Here is a 21,464-nt window from a genome sequence, read left to right on the forward strand (position 1 = left end):
AGATTAGCAATACACTGCAAATATGGCACTAGCACGGAGGTCCAAAAGAAACATAATCATTATGTCAGATCCAAATAATCGTCCCTGATCTGGATATCAAATCTAAGTGCGAAAAAACCTCACCTAATTGAACTTGATATAATCGAGATATTAAGCAGCTACATTGTCAAGATGATGAAGCAGAATTTTACATGGTTATTGGTTAAGCTTGCTTAATCATATCATATCGAGCAGTAGCCAATCGGCAAAAGAAATTATAGTGCCATATGCAGTTAAATATATTATGGTGAATAATATGTAAGCTGACAGAAATATCCTATTTTCGTGGCATTGCCTGTTATTGGACGTCCAGTTGAATTGAGAGGTGGTTGCCTACTCGTTGGTATTTTCATTACCAGAATCCAATGCTCTCAAGTGGGCATGATACTTATGGATGGCAGGTGTTCAGTTACACATGGCATGGTAAAAGAGATGGTAAAACAGGAGTTCCACACAGCACATGCATGATACTAAAGAAAATGAACATGACTGTCGTGCACATGCTACCAATAGAAACCCAACATATCGATCTTACATAATCAGACGTATGACGTAACATAGTTATCTTAGAGAGAGAAAGTTCAAAGTGGTCTTCTTTTGATCAAAGCACTAATCATTGCAATCTGAGAAGGAGCCACATATGAGGTATGGATGTACTCAAAGAAGGAAAGTTAATGATGGAAGAGAATATCCCCAGCTATCGAAGTACTCCGTAAAGATCCAATCCATAAGTGAGATGAAATGAAATATATAGCGATGGTACGTGTTGCAGATACTCAATAGATACTAGACCGAGAAGTTCAAAGTACGGCAGAAAAGTAAAACAAATGCATGAAAATTCACCTCTTGTATCAAAATGGCTTGGAAGAAAGATCAAGCCACTCTTCTCGGTCTTGGGGGAGAAGTCACACTGATAATGCTTGAAATTAGACATCTTCTAAGTTCCTCTTGCGGCTACAGAGTAGTTTTTGTGTATTCCTTGTTTTGATCCCTAACCTAAACATCATGTTTCCTGGTAACTTCGGTTTTTCTGAGTGTAAATTGCACTTTTCACTAATGCTTGGAGCTTTCCTTTTCATGTATTCAGCAGATTGTGCCTGAACTGTCAAAGCACAAGCATCAGTATTGAAATTTGGAATTCCCAAGTTTCAAATATCAAATAGAAGACTCACTGTCCTAACTTGAAACAAATAAACCACAAGTCGTCAGATTATGTTACTACAATGAATAAACGTGTAGTAACGCTTCCTATTTAATTCATTTCCCCAATCAAAGCAGGATCAGCTTCTTAACATGTAATTTACACTTTCCATGGCATTACAGAACTAACCAGAACGCTGTCCAGATAATGACTTGGCCAAGTTTTGGAGTCCTCTTATATCATTGATCTTGCTCTTCTTCAGAATTGGATTAGTGGAGTCCAAGGTGCTGGAATGATTGTGAACAAGAGCATTTGCAAAAGCCTAAAAGTACATAAAGGAGTAAGAATTAAGAAATACGGAGTATAACATATGAGATGCTGAGACTAACAATATAATCAGGGGTTCATAAAAGATAGTTACAGTTCAAGCAGCAGAATGTACTCCAGCAAAGAAAAGTAGATAACCTGACTGAGCTGATCGCATTAACATGATAAATGTAACAGTCACAAATAGCCTTTATGAAACAGTATCCAGTGTTAGCTGATCGACCATTCAGAGACTAAACAACCCAGGCCAACGTTGGTCTCCAGAATGATCGATATTTATCTGTGCTCAGTTGTCCAAAGCACAAAAACACAAAAACACCAATGTAAGTAGCACACGGTCATCAAACACCTGTCATCACTTCGTTCAAGTATGTGCTAAGAGGAATGCTCTTCCATTCGAATCAGTTGGTAGGTCTCAGTTCAACGTTAAACTACTCTTGGGATATTGAAATGTTCAAGATTAAGAGTAAGGCAGCATGAAATTACTATCTCCTAGGAAATTTATTTCAAGCATTATTTCTACCAGAATTAAGTCATCAGTTTTTGTCATGTCAAAGTACAACATGACCAGTTTCATTTCAGAGTAAAATAATAATACTTATAAGATGGCCTCAGTTTAAATTAAGTTTAAAAGCTACTGTACATAACAATGTAAAATAGATAAGAGAAGAATGCAGATAAACATCTGCTAGCCCTTCATGGATTAGGCTACAGAACCTACTGTATGATTTATAAGCCGCTACAAGTGGTCCACTTCTTTGAACTATCACAATATTAATGATTCATATTCTTCACCAACATCCTGGACCATTAGTAGTACCAGCACATGATGCTTGAAAGTGCAAGCATAGTAACTCTGGATTATCTCTTTTGAACAATGCTAGAACAAACGCCCAGTTATGAAGCATGAGTAAGGCTGACCCGCATAGGGGCTGGGTTTTGAACGAAATTTGGGCCTAATGACATTCAACTATCGCCTAACTGCAATATGGATAAGTCATTTTAATTGGGTAGGGCAATAAGTTATAACCGTATAAAGAAGAATCACCAATATGATGAAGATAGTATGGAAGCAATACCAGTATCTGAGTATATGTTCAAGCACAAACCAATGTAAGACAAGTGGAGACATAATACAGATCAATCAGACTGGATTACCTTGGAAGCAATGGCGTAGAATCCATTATCAAGAGAGTCCTGCGCAAAGGTTAACCATTCTTCATGTGATACATGCAGATGTGGGTCGTCGGAGTACTTGGCCTCTCGCAGAAGCAGCGCTTCATATCTCGTAGCAAGGCAGCTCTACCAGTAAAAGTTAACAGGATTAGTGAAGTGACAGAGAACAACAATAAACATACGCGTTTGCCATCGACTCATCCCGGAGCTAAGATGTCACTCTGAACTCTCAAGAAATAATAATAATGAACACATCATGATTAATAAATGCTCTGTGATGGTTTCTCTATACTGAAGAGAAGCACTGAAACTGCATCACAAATATAACCGTGAAACCGACAGAGAACAACACGAAACATAGCCGTTTAGCATAGACTCATCCAAGGAGCTAAGATGTCACTCTGAAATCTCAAGAAAAAATAATAATGAACACATCATGATTGATAAATGCTCTGTGATGGTTTCTCTATACTGAACAGAGCACTGAAACTGCATCACAAATATAACCGTGAAACCGCATCCCAATTCACACATATACCGCAGCCACAACACGCTACTATACTAAACCGAAGGGTTGAAGCTGCATTACCACTCACACATGCCGCGGGACTCTTCTATACTGAAATCAAGCACTGATACTGCACCCCAAAATCGAACCCTGAAACTGCACCCAAATTTCTATACTGAACTGAAGCACTGAAGATGCACCCCCAAATATTCGAACCTTAGAGCGAGAATCTCACTTACGCAATGTGAACAATTGGTCCTCACCTCGACATCGCCCGCGAGGGCGAAGGCGCGCGCGAAGAAATCGGCGACGGAGAGCCTCGCCCCGACCTCCTCAGCAGCGGCCGCAGCGAACGCCTCGGTCGAGCGCTCCCGTAGCATTCGCCGTGCTTCCGAGCGCGTTGCTAGCATGGCGGCCACGTCTCCGCCGCTGGAGAGCGCCGCCTCAAGTACCCGCAGCTCATCGTCCCCAAACCTGCGCGGTCGACGCGGGGAGGGACTGAAATGGGAGGTTCTAGAAGCTGGCGAGGGGAGGGATGGGGCGTTTGTGTGCGCGAACCTGCGGCGGGAGAGGCGGGAGGCGAAGAGAGAGAGGGCGTCGGTGATGGCGCCGCCGCCGTCCCGCTCGTGGGCGGCCGCCCCTCGCGGCTCCGCTGCCATTCGCTGTACTCCGGTGGTTTGATTTGATTTCAAGTTCAGGCCGATATTCGGCTTGTGCTTTCTCGCTTGCTTTCTAGAGGCTACGGGCCTGTACATGAGGTGGGCGGAATCAGGCCCATAGACCCGTTATGTTTTTTAACAATTACCGGTTTATCATGTTGGTTTTTTGCTGCGTCTCGCATCTTCTACACTACTTAAAAGGAGGAATATGTTCCCTATTCTGCCACTACGACCAACCCCTTCGTCGTTCGACCTAGCCTCCGTCGTCCCGCAAGCGCCAAACTGGGCCAAGCCCAATGCCACTATCCTCCGCATCCACTCCACCCGCAACACCCGCTCCAGCCGACCACTACGGACGCCGCCCCAAACTACGACGAGATCCGGAGGGACGCCGCCCAGGCGACAACGCGATCCGGAGGGAAGACCCCTAAACTGCCGAGCCTGTAGTGGGGGCTGTGTCGCCGCGTGCTCTCCGAGGGAGTCGTCATCCACCGCATCCCGAAGCTAGGCGCCGACGGGCTCCGACGGTCCGGATCGACCTCTCCCCGCATCTGCTCGTCGCGGCGGCGCAGTACAGCCCCTCCATCCGTCCGTCTCATCCTCCTAACCACCCACGTGAATCCCATCTCTCCCGTGGCACCCCATCCCCGCCCTCACCAGCCCTCACCCATCTCATCTCCCGAGTGGAAGAAATTGACCGGGAGTTAGGTGAGGGAGAGAGGAACCCGAAGAGGGCAGTGGCGGCCTCACATCCTCCACCACACAGATCCATCCTCCCCCGCACGGATCCGGCCGTCACCATCTCCCCCTCGGTTGTTCTTCGTCCACATCACGTCTCAGTGACATGGAGGCCCGACGCCCTTCCCGCATCGCGAGCAAGAGCGATCTGCCGGGTCGCCCGAGTCCTTCTCTCACAGCAGCGATGGGCTCCGGTCCTCCCGAGCTGGCGTGGAGGACGGCGATAGGCCGCTCGGATCGTGCCAACGAAGCTCCGCCGAAGCGGCCACGACTCCATGCTATTCGTTGCCATGATCGACATCGGTGCTCCGTGACCGGGAAAGGAGGGTTCTATCTCGGACTGCAGGTGCCTAGACTCTAGCAAACAGCCCGACTAAGATTCCCTTGCGTAGGTTCGGACCCTATTTTGTTCTCACATAATCTCTCTTTGCGGGTGTTGGTTGTTTCAAGACTCAAGCATGAAAATGTCATACAGTCTTGCTCTGTGTTGTAAGGTGAACCCATGTTCTTGCTTACGAGTATGCGACAAGGTTTACACACTAAGATCATTCTACTTTCATAGACTCTTAGTGTGTGCATTCGCGACAGAAGCTTTCAGCCTCAAATTGCATAACACTTGTTGAGATAAGATGTCACTTATAGTTGGCTATGTGTGATGGAAAAATTCAGAAATGTATTTGTGCTAAAAACCTAGCTAATTACAAAAATACACCTTCTGGAAAGCAATGGCTTGAAAGAGTTGTGTTTGTAGTATGATATACTCTAAAAAAATGCTAGAGTGAATGCGAATACTTCGTCCTTAGTCCTAACTATTAGTAGCATATGATGGTTGGAGTAGCAGATGGGCTTTGCATGCATGTCGCAAACTCATGTTATAATTTGTAATTCGGTGGAATCATCTCTTATTCCTTTTAATCTGTAAATGTATCTATACCTAGCACCCAAAAATCTGCAGGGAAAGATTCAGTTTTATCATGCATGTACGGGTCATTCTGATGCATAGAATAAATATTTTTGTATTGTGCATATAGGATTCATAGATCACATAGTGAAGTGCATCTGTCAAAATCATGTGATGATAGCCCTTTTCCATGTATAAGTTTCTGTTATTCGAATTGAAAAAATAGCCTACATGAGATGTGTAACTAGAGTTAACTTGGTGCCCTTTTGTAGCAGGCTTTTCTTTTAGGCATTTTCTCACATCAAAGATCATTTTCAGTGTCCTATGGATATAAGAATTGAAGCAAATCTCTGAAGGTTAACAACTTGCTGTAACTCCTTTCTACACATCGGCCAAAACTTCTGTACTGGTGATAAACTATCATGATGGAGCCAAGGTTGCTGTATGAAATCTCAATTGTTATCGGATATCTGTATCATTGCGAATCTACGGCCATATCTTTCTAGCACCTGAAGCTAGGTGTATACTGAACTGAGCGCTGCAATTTAATGGAGCAGTTACACCCACTTCTTATTTGTGAGTTCTTTGATCCCGCCTCCTTATGTACCTTTTTGTTGGTACCTTCCACTCTTTGTTTGGCTTGCAGGTCACAACTCCTCACATCTCCTTTTTTTAGATAAAAGGCTTAAGAGCCTGACTTTGAATTAACAAAGCTCTCAACCGGCCAGGACTACAAACACACGACACTAGGGATGTCAGTTTACAATACAAGCACAGAGAGAAAAACGACACCCAAAAACAAAGAGGAGCACGACTACAGCAAGCATCTGTCATGGTGTCTTCGGCTCGAGCAAAAGAAGAAAGTTGAGTATCGCTGGCAAACAGCACCGGAGTCCCTACCAACCAACTACATGAGTGCGGACGCTAGCCACAGGTAACCACGCAGCAAGGATGCAAGCGAACGACGAGAACTCAGAAGCAACGCCTTCAAGAAGGGGAGCGACACTGAAGCGACGCCGTTGCTCGACCCAACAAGGGTCAATGTTTTCACCTTTAGACATCCGACCAAGATGGGGGCTGGGGAAGAGGAGCTTGGAGGGACGAGCTATAGGGTTTCGCCCCTGGTCGCGCGGGGGCGACCAAGAGCCAAAACAATCCTCCTCAAATCTCCTAGAACTAACTAACTTGCTAATGCTTATTATTTCTGCAATTCTACCATGTATGTTCGTGAGAAGCTTTTGGATGGCTTATAAATGATGATAAAATTTGTTATCTATTCAAGTATAACTGACATATGATAGTTTTATCTTATTTACAGCCTATACATTGATAGCCTGAGTGTGCTTGTCGGACATTTTCCGAGCATGATGTCCTGTTCCTACATTAAGGTAGGTATCGAAGAAAGATATGCTTTCTCACTTGCTAATGTCAATCAATATCTTTTCCATGGTAGAGTGCATATCCTTTCCCATAGTGCGATTGAAGTGTGGTTCACTTATTGGTCGACCACACGACAAAAAAACTTTTCTCGAGCCAAATCAGGTCCACCAAGCCATTCTTTTTGCCATTTCGTCAAGCCAAAGCAGGTCCCTTGACCTACCGGGTGCACGTGCAGACATTTTTTATATGGAAATCGTACTCGGTATTTTATTGTGTAGTGTTGCAGTAATTATAGACTTGTCTCGCTTTATGTAATTTCCTGCCTTAGAGATCACTAAATAATTTGCTCCCGTGCCTACGGATCATCAACATCTTCATTTTTCCAGTGCATTTGGATTATTCCATCAATGATGAAACTCATGGCATGATCGATCAAGTGGACGCGGGATTCTATTTCTTAAATTACTAATTAAGGTTGGTTCGATCAATGGTGATTCCTGTGATGTAGTTAAGTATGGAGCGATTGTGTTTCCTATTCCTGTTTAGTAATGTTGTTAATCTGATTTTCATTTAAGATATATTGTTGTAGAGTAAAGCACATGGAAATCTGATTTTCCCACATTTATTTTGTCCAGTAAGATTGTGATGCTCAAATCTGATACTGTAGATTGTGCTTGAGCTTCAGCATTTACACATTTCTTTCAGCCTTTACACAGTTCATACACTGAGCTATATGGTTTTATCACCTGCAGATTTGTGTCTCGGTTATTTTTATAGATGTATGCAAGTCATTCTTTCTAATGGAAATCAATGCGCTTAATGTCTTTGATGCAAGTTGATGGGATGTATTTTCAAAGAAGTAAAGCAGGCCTATAAATTTGCTCGAAGAACATCTTGAAAATGGACCAACTGTAAGTACTAAGAAAACTTGGACAATTTCTATCATGTAGATTCTCTGCATGTATGTCCTTTTGGGGATTGATCAGGGATGTGTTGGGTTGGAATATGCTGCTGGTTGTTTTATTATTCCTGATTCCTCTGTTGGATTCATCAAGTTTGTTTGCCATATGCCTTCTTCGATTTGTTATTTAGCGCTGAATGTATTTTACAATGGTTCCTTTTTGGAACTACATGTTAATTCAACTATAGCCTTCTTCGATTTGTTATTGTTCATTGGTCTGTAACCACAGAAATTATAACTAAGCTTCTATAGTGTTTGTTGTCAAACATAGGTTTATTATTTCAGATTGACAGACTAACAGCATTAAAATAGACGTACATATGCTCCTTTAACATATGTTCTTGCTTCTATGCTTTGATGAAAGGGCAGTCAAACCATTCTTCTATCGCTGACCATCCAAACTCATTTCACTAGAACCTTCTTGGAATGCGATTTTGATTATGAGCCTGCAGATGAGAATACAATTCTGATGACGGAGCTCAACAGTGAAGAAAGGAAAGCCATATTTTTTTACAAAGAATTATGAACTATGGAAACTGGCCAGTATTAATTTTTGTTGTCCATTGATGTTCGCTTGTGCTCCTTGTTCTTTTCCTTTAGCGGTGGTTGTGGAAGATTACTCCTCGCAGACGCATGATGGATGCTATGTATTGGTGCATCGCTAGAAATGAAGAGCACGTGAAGGACACCCAAGACAACTGTGCACAGAAATATGCAACTTAACAATTGAAATGGTCCGTCTGCTATTTTATATGTTGTATGTATTATGAAAATAGTATCTATATAGAGGACAAAAATATTATAAGGCATATAGTCACCTTGGATATATGTTGTGACTTTTCGGTAAATACAAATGGTCTCTCCCCGGCTTTTCACGTGCTGATGCTTCCTTCAAAAACTAAGTCAAGTCCCCTTGTGCTTATATGGATACAATTCTAGCAGTGTTGAAAAATCAAAGTGTGAGCATGGAAAGCGGATAAAAGATGGTGCCCCATTTCCTGTAACATAGTTTGAGACATCTTGTCTCGATTTGTTTAAATTAGATACTCTTATAGATAGCTTGAAACATGTTTGTCTCAAATTTGTCTAAATTAGATAATATATGAAAGCTTGGAACATGTTCTACAAATTATATTTTGATGCCCAATAGAGATTATGGATGTAGCAGGCCCAGCTTCAACTCCAAGCATATTGTCTAAAATTGATAATCAAAACAGATTTCGATCTCTTAATCGAACCGTTACTAAAACTCGAATCTCTCACCAACTGGCATGCATTCCTTGTTGATGTAGTCAATTTTACTATTGAACTTATGAGAAGAAGTATCATTCGGAGTTGAGTCCACTAATTCAAGCTTCACAGTCTAAGTGAGAGAAAAAAGAAACCAAGATTACAACATTGCATCTAAAAACCTATAGACTTTTGACAGCTAGCATACCATGGATCTACGAACAGCAGGCACCCAAACCGTTCCCCTAAGGCTTAGCTTTCTTTGGAAGCCCCCGCCACCGTGAGTCTGCGATAGCCTTCTCAGTTGTCCCTCTAGGTGGGAAGCAGGCGCTCTCCGACAGCCCCGGTTTCTTCCACGTGGCACCACCGCCCATGCTCCCTGGCTGGCTCCTTGAGGAGTCTCGTGACACGACCAACACGCCGGAGCGGGGCTTCCTACAGGAGGAGACCGGAGACGCACGTTTGGTTACCGACGAAGTGAATCCGATGGAGATGAGGTCCATGCCTCTAGCCCCGTTTGCGCTTTCTACAGTGGTTGTGTGGCCGCCGCAAGGAAATGGATGATGTGACAAAGAGGCGGGGAGGACGCGATTGTAGTGGCGACGGCAAGGAGGCTAGGGATGGGGATGGGATGTTTTTCGCCTCAGCAGCGGGGATGGAGAGATTGTTGTGTTTACTGCGGAAGAGATTGTTGTGTTTATTGCGGAAGAGATTGTTGAGTTTACAGTTAATTTGTGAGACAAGAATATATCTAAAATGAGAGATTGTTGAGTTTACAGTTATGACGATCCATAACATGTGTGTGAGATTTACAGCGGAAGAGTAATAAGAAGACCTAGAACTTGAAACCACGCAGATGCGCACAACAATATTGTCTTGTTTATTACGATCAATATTATTATGTTGTAGTATATTCTGATATCCATGATTTGTTTGAATTTTCATAGTGAGTTGTGAATTATATATGTGCATTGAAAAATAAAAATTGAGGTCCCGTGGCAAAGCACGGGCATTTGTACTAGTCCGAAAAAAAGAGAGGATGATTTTCCACTAAATTTGTGGGAGCAAACTTATATCTTGCAACCTAGCACCGCAATCCAGCTCCGCCTCCTTGGTATACCGGTTCTCCCTCTTCCATCAAGCCTCGTCGTTGTCAGAAGGGATGGGAAACCCGATCTATGGGCCAAAGTTTTTTTTTAGTAAAAGTAGTGGTTTGAAGAAATTAGGTTACTGGTTTCGGTAGTTGTTTTATTTATGGCATCCGCCTCAATGAAGATGATATCGTCTACATCAAGTGATCTCCGGTCCTTTTCGATGACGTGATCTTCTTCCCGGTGTCCATGGTGGTGTCGAAGATCAAAATTCTCTTGTATGGACCTTCAAATCTTAGTTCGCCTGATCTTATTTCTTTTATATTTTACTTTGTAATCGTTGGAGATGGCCCATGTATCTCTATCATGTGCTATTTTTTACTATAAATATATGTGGTATGATTGTCGAAAGAAATGAATTATGCAGGGATGATTCAAATGTCAAATGGCTCATTTGCATATTTTAGAATTGAGAACGTTCAACTAATATATTAGATTTTTCCAACCCAACGTGTAACTAGGATGTCGAGCAATTGAAAATGGACGATTTGTTCAAAAAAAATTGAATATGGACGATTATGCATAATTATACTATGTTTTAGTTTTTTCCTATTTGTTCACTCATTTTCGTGCGTAGTTCGCACTAAAATATCTAAAACATACAAATATTTAGCTATTACTATCTCCATTCCCATTTAAGCTTTGTTTGGCGCTAGAGTTTTAGTAGGTTTAGTTGGGTATCTCCACTTATTGTAAATGTGTTATTTAGTGCTAGAGTATTGAGGGAGTTTAATCTCCACTTTTTTCCAAAATTTTAGTATATTTTTCTCAATCCTCAATACTCTACCTCTACTTAGTGAATTGGGATGAAGTTTTGTGGAAATTAGGTAACAGTAGTTGTTAATTAAGGCATTGTTTGATCGGAGAATAACATTGTTAATGTGGTGCCATATAATGTTTTATGTTCTCTTTAATGGTTAATACATGTATCGGTCCTGAGTGACCCGTGATGTAACCTTTTATAAGACTTGACGTTTCAATAAAGCAATAAAAAGCTGCATGCGTCGATCAAGGGTATTATCCCATTTTTCGAAACAAAAATCCTAAACCCTAGGCTACACCAAGCTAGCAAATTCCAACAAAATCTTATATGCGTTTAATTTGTTTACCTCCTATAAACTCTTGAGAAATCCGTAGTCGAAGCAATGCACTTGACAGCAGGCGGTCGCGTTCACCGGTTAACGGAGAAGAGCAAATGGATCTTTGCTTTTAGACATGGCACGGGCGTGCTTGACTAGCTAACGAAGTACGTAACGAGCATTCATCCTCGTGCACTAACAAATTGGATGGAACCATTTGACTCGAGCCGCTTCGAGATGATCCATCCACGGGGATACTCGTCCATAGATGGATCGAGACGCGTGTGCAAGGACGAGCTGACGAGGACGCAGCGTAGCTCTAGGTGGATCTCGCGATAAGGATGCGGGCTGTGGCAGAGTCCTCGCCAATCTGGTCCAGGCGGCTCGTGAGCCGGCCACACGTCGCGGACGGAGTGTCTAGGCGAAGGAAAACTCCAACATTTCCTGCGAGGCTGCGACCCGTGTGGCCCGTTTCGGTACAGAGGAGGGCTTTCGCGTGTGCCGTCGCCGTCGAAAGCGAGCACCACCTTATCTCCGGCTTTTCTCGCATGTGGGAGAGTGCTGGCATGTGGTCGCCACACGACGTCGGGATATTTCCCTCTGCCATTTCCACAAGGGCGTGTGGATCTGTGGCTAGGAAACTCCCCGCCCAAACCTTCTTTCCCGTGGCTTGGATCATCCAGCACGGGTAGCGAAGAGGACTGGCTTTACACAGTCAGCAAAGAGAATAGTACACCATAGTTGTTGTAACGCTATTAGAGAGAAATGCAGAAGTTTTTCTTTTCTTTGGGTACCTTCACATGATCTCTTACTAGTTGGTACTTGGTACTACCTCCATTTCACGATATATTCTAGAACAGGGTGATAGCTTGCATCAAGAAAAAGCTTCGATGAAGCCCACGTCGAGAAAAAACACATGTTCCGACTTTCATTGTCTTGATGAGCGTTGAATTTTGTGGAAACGAAGGAATGCGTGATCACTTTCCTCGAAGTGACAAAACGGCGATGACACGCATCCGCCAAGCCTCCATCTTTGGCCCACCATGCTCAAAGCACCCCGAATCGCCCCGTCCAAGCAGCCCCTTCGAGAAGGGAAGCATTGTCGACACGGTGCTGCTACCCAGGCATGAGGTCCTAGGGTTTTTCTCAACACATAGAGTACAATGGGCAGGACGGAGACAAGCGGGCGAGTGGGTGGGGCGCAGCCCCCCTATGCTCATGATTTTCCTTTGAACACAAGTCATGGTAGCTCCTTATTTGTGTGAGTTTAGCTAGTTCTGCCCCCCTCATACTAAGATTGCACCCCTTATACTTCATTCTTGGCTCCGTCCCTGACAATGGGCAGGGACCCTCCAGGAAGAATACAAGACGTTGGTTGGTACAACCCTCGTTCCACAATATAAGTTGTTTTCGCAAACTAGACGCAAGCTTCCTCAAAGATTTTTCTTAGCACATGTTCTGGCTTCCATCGTCTTGACGGCCGTTGAAATTCGTTGAATAGAAGGAACACGTGATCACTTTAGTTGCTCTCACCATTTCAGTGTAATTTGTGTTAAATCTAGCACAACCATGAATCTCTAGGGAACATTGGGGCTGCCGACCGTGATATGATAGCATTGAAAACCAGGTGTTGCCTGTACATCATATACTTTTCTTCTTACTTTTGTATTAAGAAAATATAACACTCTCAACGATATATGTATATGCACGGAAATTAACCACAACAAATCTTTACAGATAGTACTTCCTTCTATTCATATTACTTGCTACTAAAATGATTGTATCTACAATTAAAAAGTGTCTAGATACATCTACATTAGTGTCATGTAATATGAATAGGAGGGAGTAGGAAAACATGAGGCTAACAAAACCAACCATCACAATAGAGATAATAGATTCCCATGCTCTTACATATTCACTTTATCCTTCATTTTTTTCAACAAACTCACCCCTACATCACCACTTTGATCACCAAAACCGGTGTTACACTCATATGAACGCTTTGGTAAGTGAGTTCTTTCTTTTAGAAAACACATTACAAACACCGACGTTCACACACATGTGTATACATTCACCCTCAAAAACACACACATCAACTTTCAACTCTTATGAGATAAAAATGTGTCAAACATGGGGTTAAACACGGGCGGGCAAGCGAGAAAGTTTTTGCTAGATAACATGTATACAGACCGTATCATTCGACCAAAACATATGTCATTGTATAACCATTTTGACCATATATATGACATTCATAACTTACTGCTTGGATTCACACTAGGCTCTTATTAATTCGTCTTGAAAACTTGAACAAAATCCTAATAAATCTCGCACAAAAAACTGAAGCAAAAGACACGCTCATTTCCCCCTACACGACCGGCTGAACTCGCTCCACCTCCGCTGCCACCGGGCTCCACCACCACCGCAGAACCCAAAATATCCCCAGCCGGGGCGCTCGCCCGCCACGCGCACCCCACGCGCCCCCGGCCCTCCCAGCCCATCCCGACCGTCCACGTGTCGCCAATCCGCGGACACCACGCGCCTATATCTATCCCCATCTCCGCCCCCGCCCACTCCCACCGCACAATTCCACCCCGCTCCCACAAACTCCGCAAAACGCAGGCACGCGCCGCCGTCCGTCCGACTTCGAGATGCTGCCTAGGGTTGCGCCCTCCCCGTCCCCCGCCGCCGCCGTCGGCCAGCTCTCCGTGGCCGGTTCCCTGTGGGTGCCGTCGCAGGGTACCCTGTCGTCCGCGGCGGGGTCGGCGGCGCTGTCCTGCAGGGCGGCCGCCAAAGGGAAGGAGGTGCTCAGCGGGGTCATGTTCCAGCCCTTCGAGGAGCTCAAGGGCGAGCTCTCCCTCGTGCCCCAGGGCAAGGACCAGTCCCTCGCCAGGCACAAGTTCGTCGACGAGTGCGAGGCCGCCCTCAACGAGCAGATCAAGTGAGTGCTGCTCTGCTCCCCTAAGTAAATTCCCCCTTATTCGATCGTTGGCGCTTCTGCCGAGTTTCGCCCGAGTTCTCTGTATGTGGATCGATGTATATGCAGGATGAAATTGAATTAAATTGCCGTTAAAACTCTGCTTGCTTATGGTTCCAGAAAACAGAATACTCTGTTCTGTCCATTTTTAATTCAAAATGGTTGCAAATTTTGACGCCAGATCTTAAATTGTTATTACAGCGTGGAGTACAATGCATCGTACGCTTACCACTCGCTCTTCGCCTACTTCGACCGTGACAACGTTGCTCTCAAGGGATTTGCCAAGTAAGTCATCACTCACCCATCTTCAGTTTATTTGTCAAATCCATCAGTACAGCGTTGTGATGCCGGTTTGTCCCTCCAGGTTCTTCAAGGAATCAAGCGACGAGGAGAGAGGCCACGCGGAGAAGCTCATGGAGTACCAGGTATCAATTTCGGTACCCCTAATACTCTAATTGCTACGTTTGATAGGTCCGCGTCTTTGGCCTGTAAAGTGTACTCATGCTCTGCATGTTTTTTGTGTCCATCAGAACAAGCGTGGTGGGAGGGTGAGACTCCAGTCCATCGTCACACCGTTGACCGAGTTTGATCACCCCGAGAAAGGCGATGCCCTGTATGGTGAGTTGCTCCTTTGTTCATTTTGTTATGGGCATGGTTACTGCGCGTTGTGTTGCATGTGTCATGGGGGGTGCATGCGCTGTGCTTATTGTATGATCGTGAGTGTTCGTTTGGTCATGTGAAAAATGGGTTATTTAGGGTGGGTTACATGCTGTGCTAGATTTGTGAAAGTAACTAAAAGTTCCGCTACTGCTGCCAACTGAAACTTGTAGTAGCATAAAATTGCCAAGCTTAAAAATACTGATAATTCCCCTGATATGAGGCATCCTTCGATTGATAAACAGAACAGATAATTCCTGACTTCTTATTTGTCATTTTGAACCTTGTGATGCATAAACTTTGCTAGTACGTCAGTCAGTGTAAATACCAGATATCATTTGCTTTAACTTGAGCCTCAATTGCAATTTCAGCAATGGAGTTGGCTCTAGCTCTTGAAAAGCTGGTGAATGAGAAGCTGCACAATCTGCACAGTGTAAGTTGCTCTTACATGCCTACTTACATCAAAATTATTGGAGAAGACAGACTTAGAATTTTTTTCCAAATAAATTACTGATGATTCAGTATTTACCAATTGACGCAATCTCCAAGAATCTAAAAATCTTCTGTCATAATTAACAGGTGGCAACAAGGTGCAACGATCCTCAACTGACCGACTTCGTGGAGAGTGAGTTCCTTCAGGAACAGGTAAAACCTTCGAACCAGTTAATCACTATCAAATGATATGTGCAGCGCACCATGTGTGTGTATGTTAGTGTTGTGTCTGACTAAGTAGAAACTCTCTAATTCATGTGAAAGGTTGATGCCATCAAGAAGATCTCTGAGTACGTCTCGCAGCTGAGAAGAGTCGGCAAGGGCCACGGTCAGTGTTTTGCTGGATACTGCTGCATTGTCCTGTTGTCTGTGCTTGTCTCGGTTGCTTACATTGTTTGTGTGCAATGCAGGAGTATGGCACTTTGACCAGATGCTGCTCGAGGAGGCTGCTTGAAGGCCATGGTGACAAGCAGGCAAGGGAAGATGTAGGTGTCGAGTAGTGGACCAGCAGACCAACAACTGGATGTGGTTTTGAGGATTTTTGCAGTGTGTTTGTAGGATCCGTATGCTGCGCTGTGTCTGGGATTTTGAAATAAAACGAAGGGGGACATATTCCGGTCTTGATGCCAATCATCTGTGCTACTCATGTCAATTAACTCCTGTTGCATTGGTGTTTTACATTGGATTCTGTCAACTTTTTATTTCTTACCGAGGTTACTCACCATGAGCAAGACACAAACTTGTATTGCATGGCTAACCAGAGTAAATTAGATAGAAATGAAATAGTACACAGGGTTCCTAGAAGCTGTGAAAAGACAAACTCACATAGAGTAGACTACATAGATTTAGGTGTGGATTTTTTTTTCCTGAGCACACCCGAAGGCGTCGTCCCCGGAACCGGCTCCTCTAACGTTGGAGAGCAAAGTCAGAGAAAAGAACGTTGTAAAGTCAAGGAATTATAGCCTAATCACCATATTACATGCTCTAATCAATTACTGTAGATAATTACTGTAGACGTAAAAAGTTTGACTAAATTTTATTACATCGTAATTTTGTCTGTATGTAGTTACTCTGAATCCATAACATAAATTTGCATTATGTAGAATAAATTAAATCATTTTGCCCTTAATCATGCAATTTGGAAGAACAAAAGTCAGGCCACTGTAGCTTACCTGACTTTGCTACTCAAAGTTAGAGGATCCCGTCCCGTCGTCCCCATGGCTCAGAGCAATGCTTGTGGCCTTGCTACTGCCAGACGACTATTCATGCCTTCATTCATGTAGATGGTATCCTTGATTTTTGGCCGTGGAGCTACTCCTTTGGCTGGCTCAGGTGTGGCGTGTCGGCTTAGGCCGACGGGAGCTCTCCGGGATATTTTATGATTTGCCACACTTTTCTTCCAAGTGTCTATTATTTGCCACATGACTACCACATGTTAGTGAGAAACTGGCAAATGATAGAAGTCTCTACTACTTAAAAAGAAGGAACGTGTTCCCCCTTCTTCCCCTACTTTCGTCGTTCTTTTGGTCGTTCGACGTCGCCCACCTGAGCTTCGCAGAAAGGAAAGTAAAGAAAATCATAAAGGAATCACCGCACCATCAAAAAGGAAAGTAAAGAAAATTAGAAAGGAATCACCGCACCATCAAAATTGAGTACCATTAGAAAGGAAATTTCACCAATTACACAATCATGACCCCAGATCAAAGAAGCCCATTATTTTAGGGATTTATGGGATCCCGCATGAATACATAACTTTCCCCAGGGAACTCCACCGCATCATCAGGCAGGAAAAGAAAAGGAAATTACACAACATCGTGACCGCAGGGAAACTCGGCCAATTACAGGAAACTTGCCCCAGATCAGAGAAGCCCAATTTTCCCTATTAATTGAAGTAATTACTGCTCCAGGAGGATTATGTACACGTATGATAGGCAATTCTCCCACTAATCACGTCCAATAATTGCTCCGTCCAGTGGGTCCCGTTGGAGTCCCCGGCCGCCGCTAGCTCCCACCAGCTCGTCCTCCCCCAACCACCTCATGCTCGTGGATGCCATCCTCCACGCCTAGCCGCGCCGGCCGCCGCTGAGGGCGGCGCCGTCCCGGCCCCCTCTGAGTCCATCTTCCGCTCGGCGCGCCTCCACAGCGAGATCAACCGCGCCCGGTGCATGCCGCAACGTCCTTATACTGTGGCCACCAAGACCTACATCGATGAGTTGCACGTGTATCACCTTGCCGACGACGTTCAGAAGGCCGGTGCCCATGTTGTGCTCAGGGGCCATGGCGCAGCGGGTTACGGGCTGGCGTGGAGCCCGATGAAGGAGGGTCGCTGCTGAGCGGCTCGCATGATAAGAAGATCTTCCTGTGGGATCTCGCATCCGGAGTGGAGTCCCATTTATGGATGCACAACAGGTGTTTGAGGTAATGTCATCAGCCAAATCATCATCTACCTCTGGTTTTCTCAGTAAAATTGTGAATTATGCAATAATGGGTGATTTGGTTGATTTGTCGGTTTTCATCAGTGCCCAGGTGCAGAACACCACCTCACGATATTGAGTGTTGCTCCTGCAAGTCCCGCTTGATGAAGATTGAAGTGGAAGTTTGTGGCTCACCGAAGTTAGATGTGGGCAATACAATTGTACTTCTGCAGCGCATCAGGCCAGCTAATCTCCTGAATTTCACTAGAGCTGGGAGTTATTTAAGTTCGATTGCAAAAGTTACTTTTTCTTACGATATATGACTTGGAGTCAATTATTTAAGTTATTGCCCATCAAATCTGAACAATATGGATGCGCATAGTCGCCATTATATAAAATCATACTTTGCCTCTAGATGCAATGCACAATAGTATAAATGTGTGTTCTACTGGTCCAAGTATCTGTACATATTTCAACTTCATGACTAATGTTGAAAAATATTATTCCTATAGGAATGGTTTAAGCACAAGTTCAGTTTGCAACGCTTGAGGTGCTCCGAGTTGCACTTATATTCTCCTAACTTTGGGAGCAATTTGTTTTTGAGTCAGATAAAATAATTGGTTCGGAATATGTGTGATGCCCAAATGTATAAGGGTTTTGACATGCTTATGCATACTTTTAGACACACATGATGTATACAAAGATTGGAAAGTTAGTGTTGAGTTTATCTTCTTTACTTTTGTGAGGTTCGCCAGAAATTTGGAGGTTGCTAGCAATACACCAATGCATTTTACAGATAAAATCATTTCCCATGCATGTTACTCCTCCTCCCCGGTGGCGACGGTGTAGCGATGAGGCCCTAGGGCGGCATCGCAGGGGGATTTTCCTATAAAATAATATTTAGGTGTAAGACTATTGCTGATCCTAAAGTACCGGATTTTCCTTCATTTGCCATCTCATCTTATTTACATAAGGATGCAAGCTGGGGACACACACACACAATATGCAGTTTGCAAATTCAGTGATGTGTGGTATAGTCTGTTGTGACAAACAATGTCGATCTGATTTATGGTTCAGTTTAGCACTTACCTACACTCCTTGATTAAGCAACTAATGAAAGATCCCATTTACTTACCAACAATACCACAAAAGTTTTAGAGAGGAGTTCCCATATGGCTGGTTAGACCAACACATATGTATATTTACTTTAGGTAGTGTTTAACCCACCTCTCTCTCCCTCTAATTGTGATCTGAACTCAAATGATATAACCCATATTCTAAAATTTACCTAGAATCCTAAAACAAGTGTGTTTGCGTGTCTGAGCATGTGTGCATAATTAAACAGAGTGTGAAGAACACTAACAAATATTCTGGAATCTCTAATGAGTAATAGAACCTGCACTAATAGCTTCCTTTTCTGACTCAATATCTGCTCCTCTCTCATCCAACACACCTCATAACACATATGCAAGCATAGTTTCGTCCTATTCAGGGAAGGTTGCTGGAAGATGCACAAATCCAATTGTGGTGGTGATCTCCTAATTCATGCATCAAATTACAGTTTATGGAGTAAACGGAAGATTACCACATAAGCAAGCTGGGTACCAATTCGTCCAATTCATGCATCATATTACAGTCTAGAGAGTAAATGGAAGATTGCAATTGAAGCATAGTTCGCCAATTTATTATTTTTCTTTTGCCTTCTATTTTATATCCTTAGTACCTCACCTGGTTGGCTGCTTGCTCGACCATTCACTCCAGTAGAGCGACCGGAATCAACAAGAATGGGCGGAGAACAGGATGGGCATGCGAGTCATTGTGCCAGCGGTGTGGAGTCAGGGAAGGCGCAGCTTTTCAGGATCTAAAGATGGAGCAGGAGGGGTTGCAGGGCCTCGCCGCCGCCGGGGTGGTGGGAAGACATAGGAGGGGGCGCAGGACCACGCTGGGGTGATGGGGAGGCAGGTGAGGGTGCGCCGGGCATCGCCAAGGTAATGGGGAGGCAGCACGGGCCCTCGCTGTCGGCAGTGCGATTTAGTCAAGAACACCACATCCAGCAATCTCGCAGTCAAATGTAAGTACTTCCTATTTTTGTGATTTTTTCTCTCACACTAAACATTTGGGAGGGGGCAGTTGGCCACTGTGATTTCATATTTTGATAACACATAAACAACCTTGTTTGACTGCGAATCTATCTTGGCAGATACACGAAGTATTGGAATATCTATATGGCTATATTAGTGGAACATTAAAGCTCGACCTGAAATGAATTTATTTGGCATGCTTAACTCCATTTCATATCTTGCTAAGAAAAGCATCTGGCAACGCGAGGGCATCGAGTTCATTGCCTCATGTCTCCACATGGTCCAAAAATTCAATGCCCGTATGTTTTTGTTTTTTGCGAAAATCCCGTGTAGTCTGAATCTTTGGTGGCACAATATTGTCTCAATTTTTTGTGCATAACAATTTTTCCTTATAGTTTATCTGCTTCTGCAATGTAGGCTTGGTAGCACGTATGCAAACTATTATTGCTAGCAACCTGATGCATGATCGAAATCTCTTCTGAAATTTCTCTTGTTCTAAAAGCTATTTGACTAAAATGAAGTCAACAAATAGAGCAGTTGTATCATTCGCAATAGCAATCTAATTTTCCACTCAAAACAATCAAACTAGAATGAACCAAATAGACTGAAGAATTGAGATGTCCTTGGAGATCAACGCGACAGCAGCGACGCGCTACTGTCCCAGTGCGGTGCATGCAACGAAAGTCCCTCTTCTTGTTGAGAGGCAAGTAACCCGCTGAATTTCACTTTTTCACTTTTATATTCTATGGCCTTTTGATCGAGCATGTCAGAAACACACATCAAATCGACTTGAAATAGAGTATATGAACTCTGTTATGCCTGAGGCTTCAGATCCAAAAATATTTGCTTTCAATCTATGTATGTTGCAGCAGAGAGGAAAGTTGTGGGGATCATATGTGGAATTGATGTGCTTAATTAACTCAAAATTTTCTTGATTTGTTTAGATGCAATCTTCATGGTTTCGCGGTGAGATTTCAGTGAAAATTTTCATGTACGAAAATGTTGGTTAACCTGACGATTAGTGTTATTTCTTATGCATCATGGTAGAAAATATTAATTTTATTATTGTAGATTTTGCAGAATATAGCAGGTTAAGCTCGATGAAGACTTGAAGCTGTGATAACTAAACTGTGATGGACCAAATTAGTTAGAAGTTGGTTTTCTTGATCACTTCAACATATAGGTGACATCTATATTTCTTTTCATGTGAATTTCTTGAAACTAGTTGATTGAATGCAAATTTGATCAAACTGATTAGAAGTTTCGCTGGGACTTCACGGGCTGGAGCAGATGGATTTGGCATGCAAAGCTGTCTATCTTTCTTTCCATATGGAGTATTTGTGTTCGCTGGAAGTAGTGTTCTCGTGGCCATCTCAATAGAAGGTTAAATTTCTGCGTAAGTATGCACTATTGTAGACGCGTTTAATATATGAAGATTAAGTAACAGTTCAGGTTTAGCTGATTGTGTGCCTTTTTTCCGCCTCCCTCTTAAGATGAAAGATGCAATAATGCTTTTGAACATTTAGTTGCAGTTTAGTAGTGCAATGTCAATGCTT

The 21,464-nt window shown here is 43.4% G+C and overlaps 3 protein-coding genes across 3 annotated transcripts in view; 2 read left to right on the forward strand and 1 right to left on the reverse strand.

The window, feature by feature from the left end:
* Positions 1-16,043, forward strand: part of LOC124656449 (ferritin-1, chloroplastic-like) — a 67,205-nt gene extending 51,162 nt beyond the window's left edge. The window contains exon 7 of the mRNA XM_047195192.1: positions 15,938-16,043. The gene's annotated coding sequence lies outside the window, so the exon portion shown is untranslated. The remainder of the gene's footprint in view (positions 1-15,937) is intronic.
* LOC124656450 (protein DOUBLE-STRAND BREAK FORMATION-like) lies at positions 508-3,850 on the reverse strand. Its single transcript, XM_047195193.1, has 4 exons — positions 3,455-3,850; positions 2,666-2,809; positions 1,370-1,502; positions 508-1,141 (listed from the first exon to the last, which is right to left on the reverse strand). Exons 1-4 carry the CDS (start codon positions 3,848-3,850, stop codon positions 966-968), a joined length of 849 nt encoding a protein of 282 aa, XP_047051149.1. The 3' UTR covers positions 508-965.
* Positions 13,885-15,908, forward strand: LOC124651933 (ferritin-1, chloroplastic-like). The gene is made up of 8 exons (XM_047190951.1): positions 13,885-14,228; positions 14,466-14,549; positions 14,629-14,689; positions 14,795-14,882; positions 15,293-15,354; positions 15,501-15,566; positions 15,678-15,741; positions 15,824-15,908. Exons 1-8 carry the CDS (start codon positions 13,939-13,941, stop codon positions 15,865-15,867), a joined length of 759 nt encoding a protein of 252 aa, XP_047046907.1. The 5' UTR covers positions 13,885-13,938; the 3' UTR covers positions 15,868-15,908.
* Positions 16,044-21,464: the final 5,421 nt, after the last annotated feature.

The sequence above is a fragment of the Lolium rigidum genome, chromosome 5 (assembly GCF_022539505.1).
Source record: "Lolium rigidum isolate FL_2022 chromosome 5, APGP_CSIRO_Lrig_0.1, whole genome shotgun sequence".
Taxonomy (NCBI): Eukaryota; Viridiplantae; Streptophyta; class Magnoliopsida; order Poales; family Poaceae; genus Lolium; species Lolium rigidum.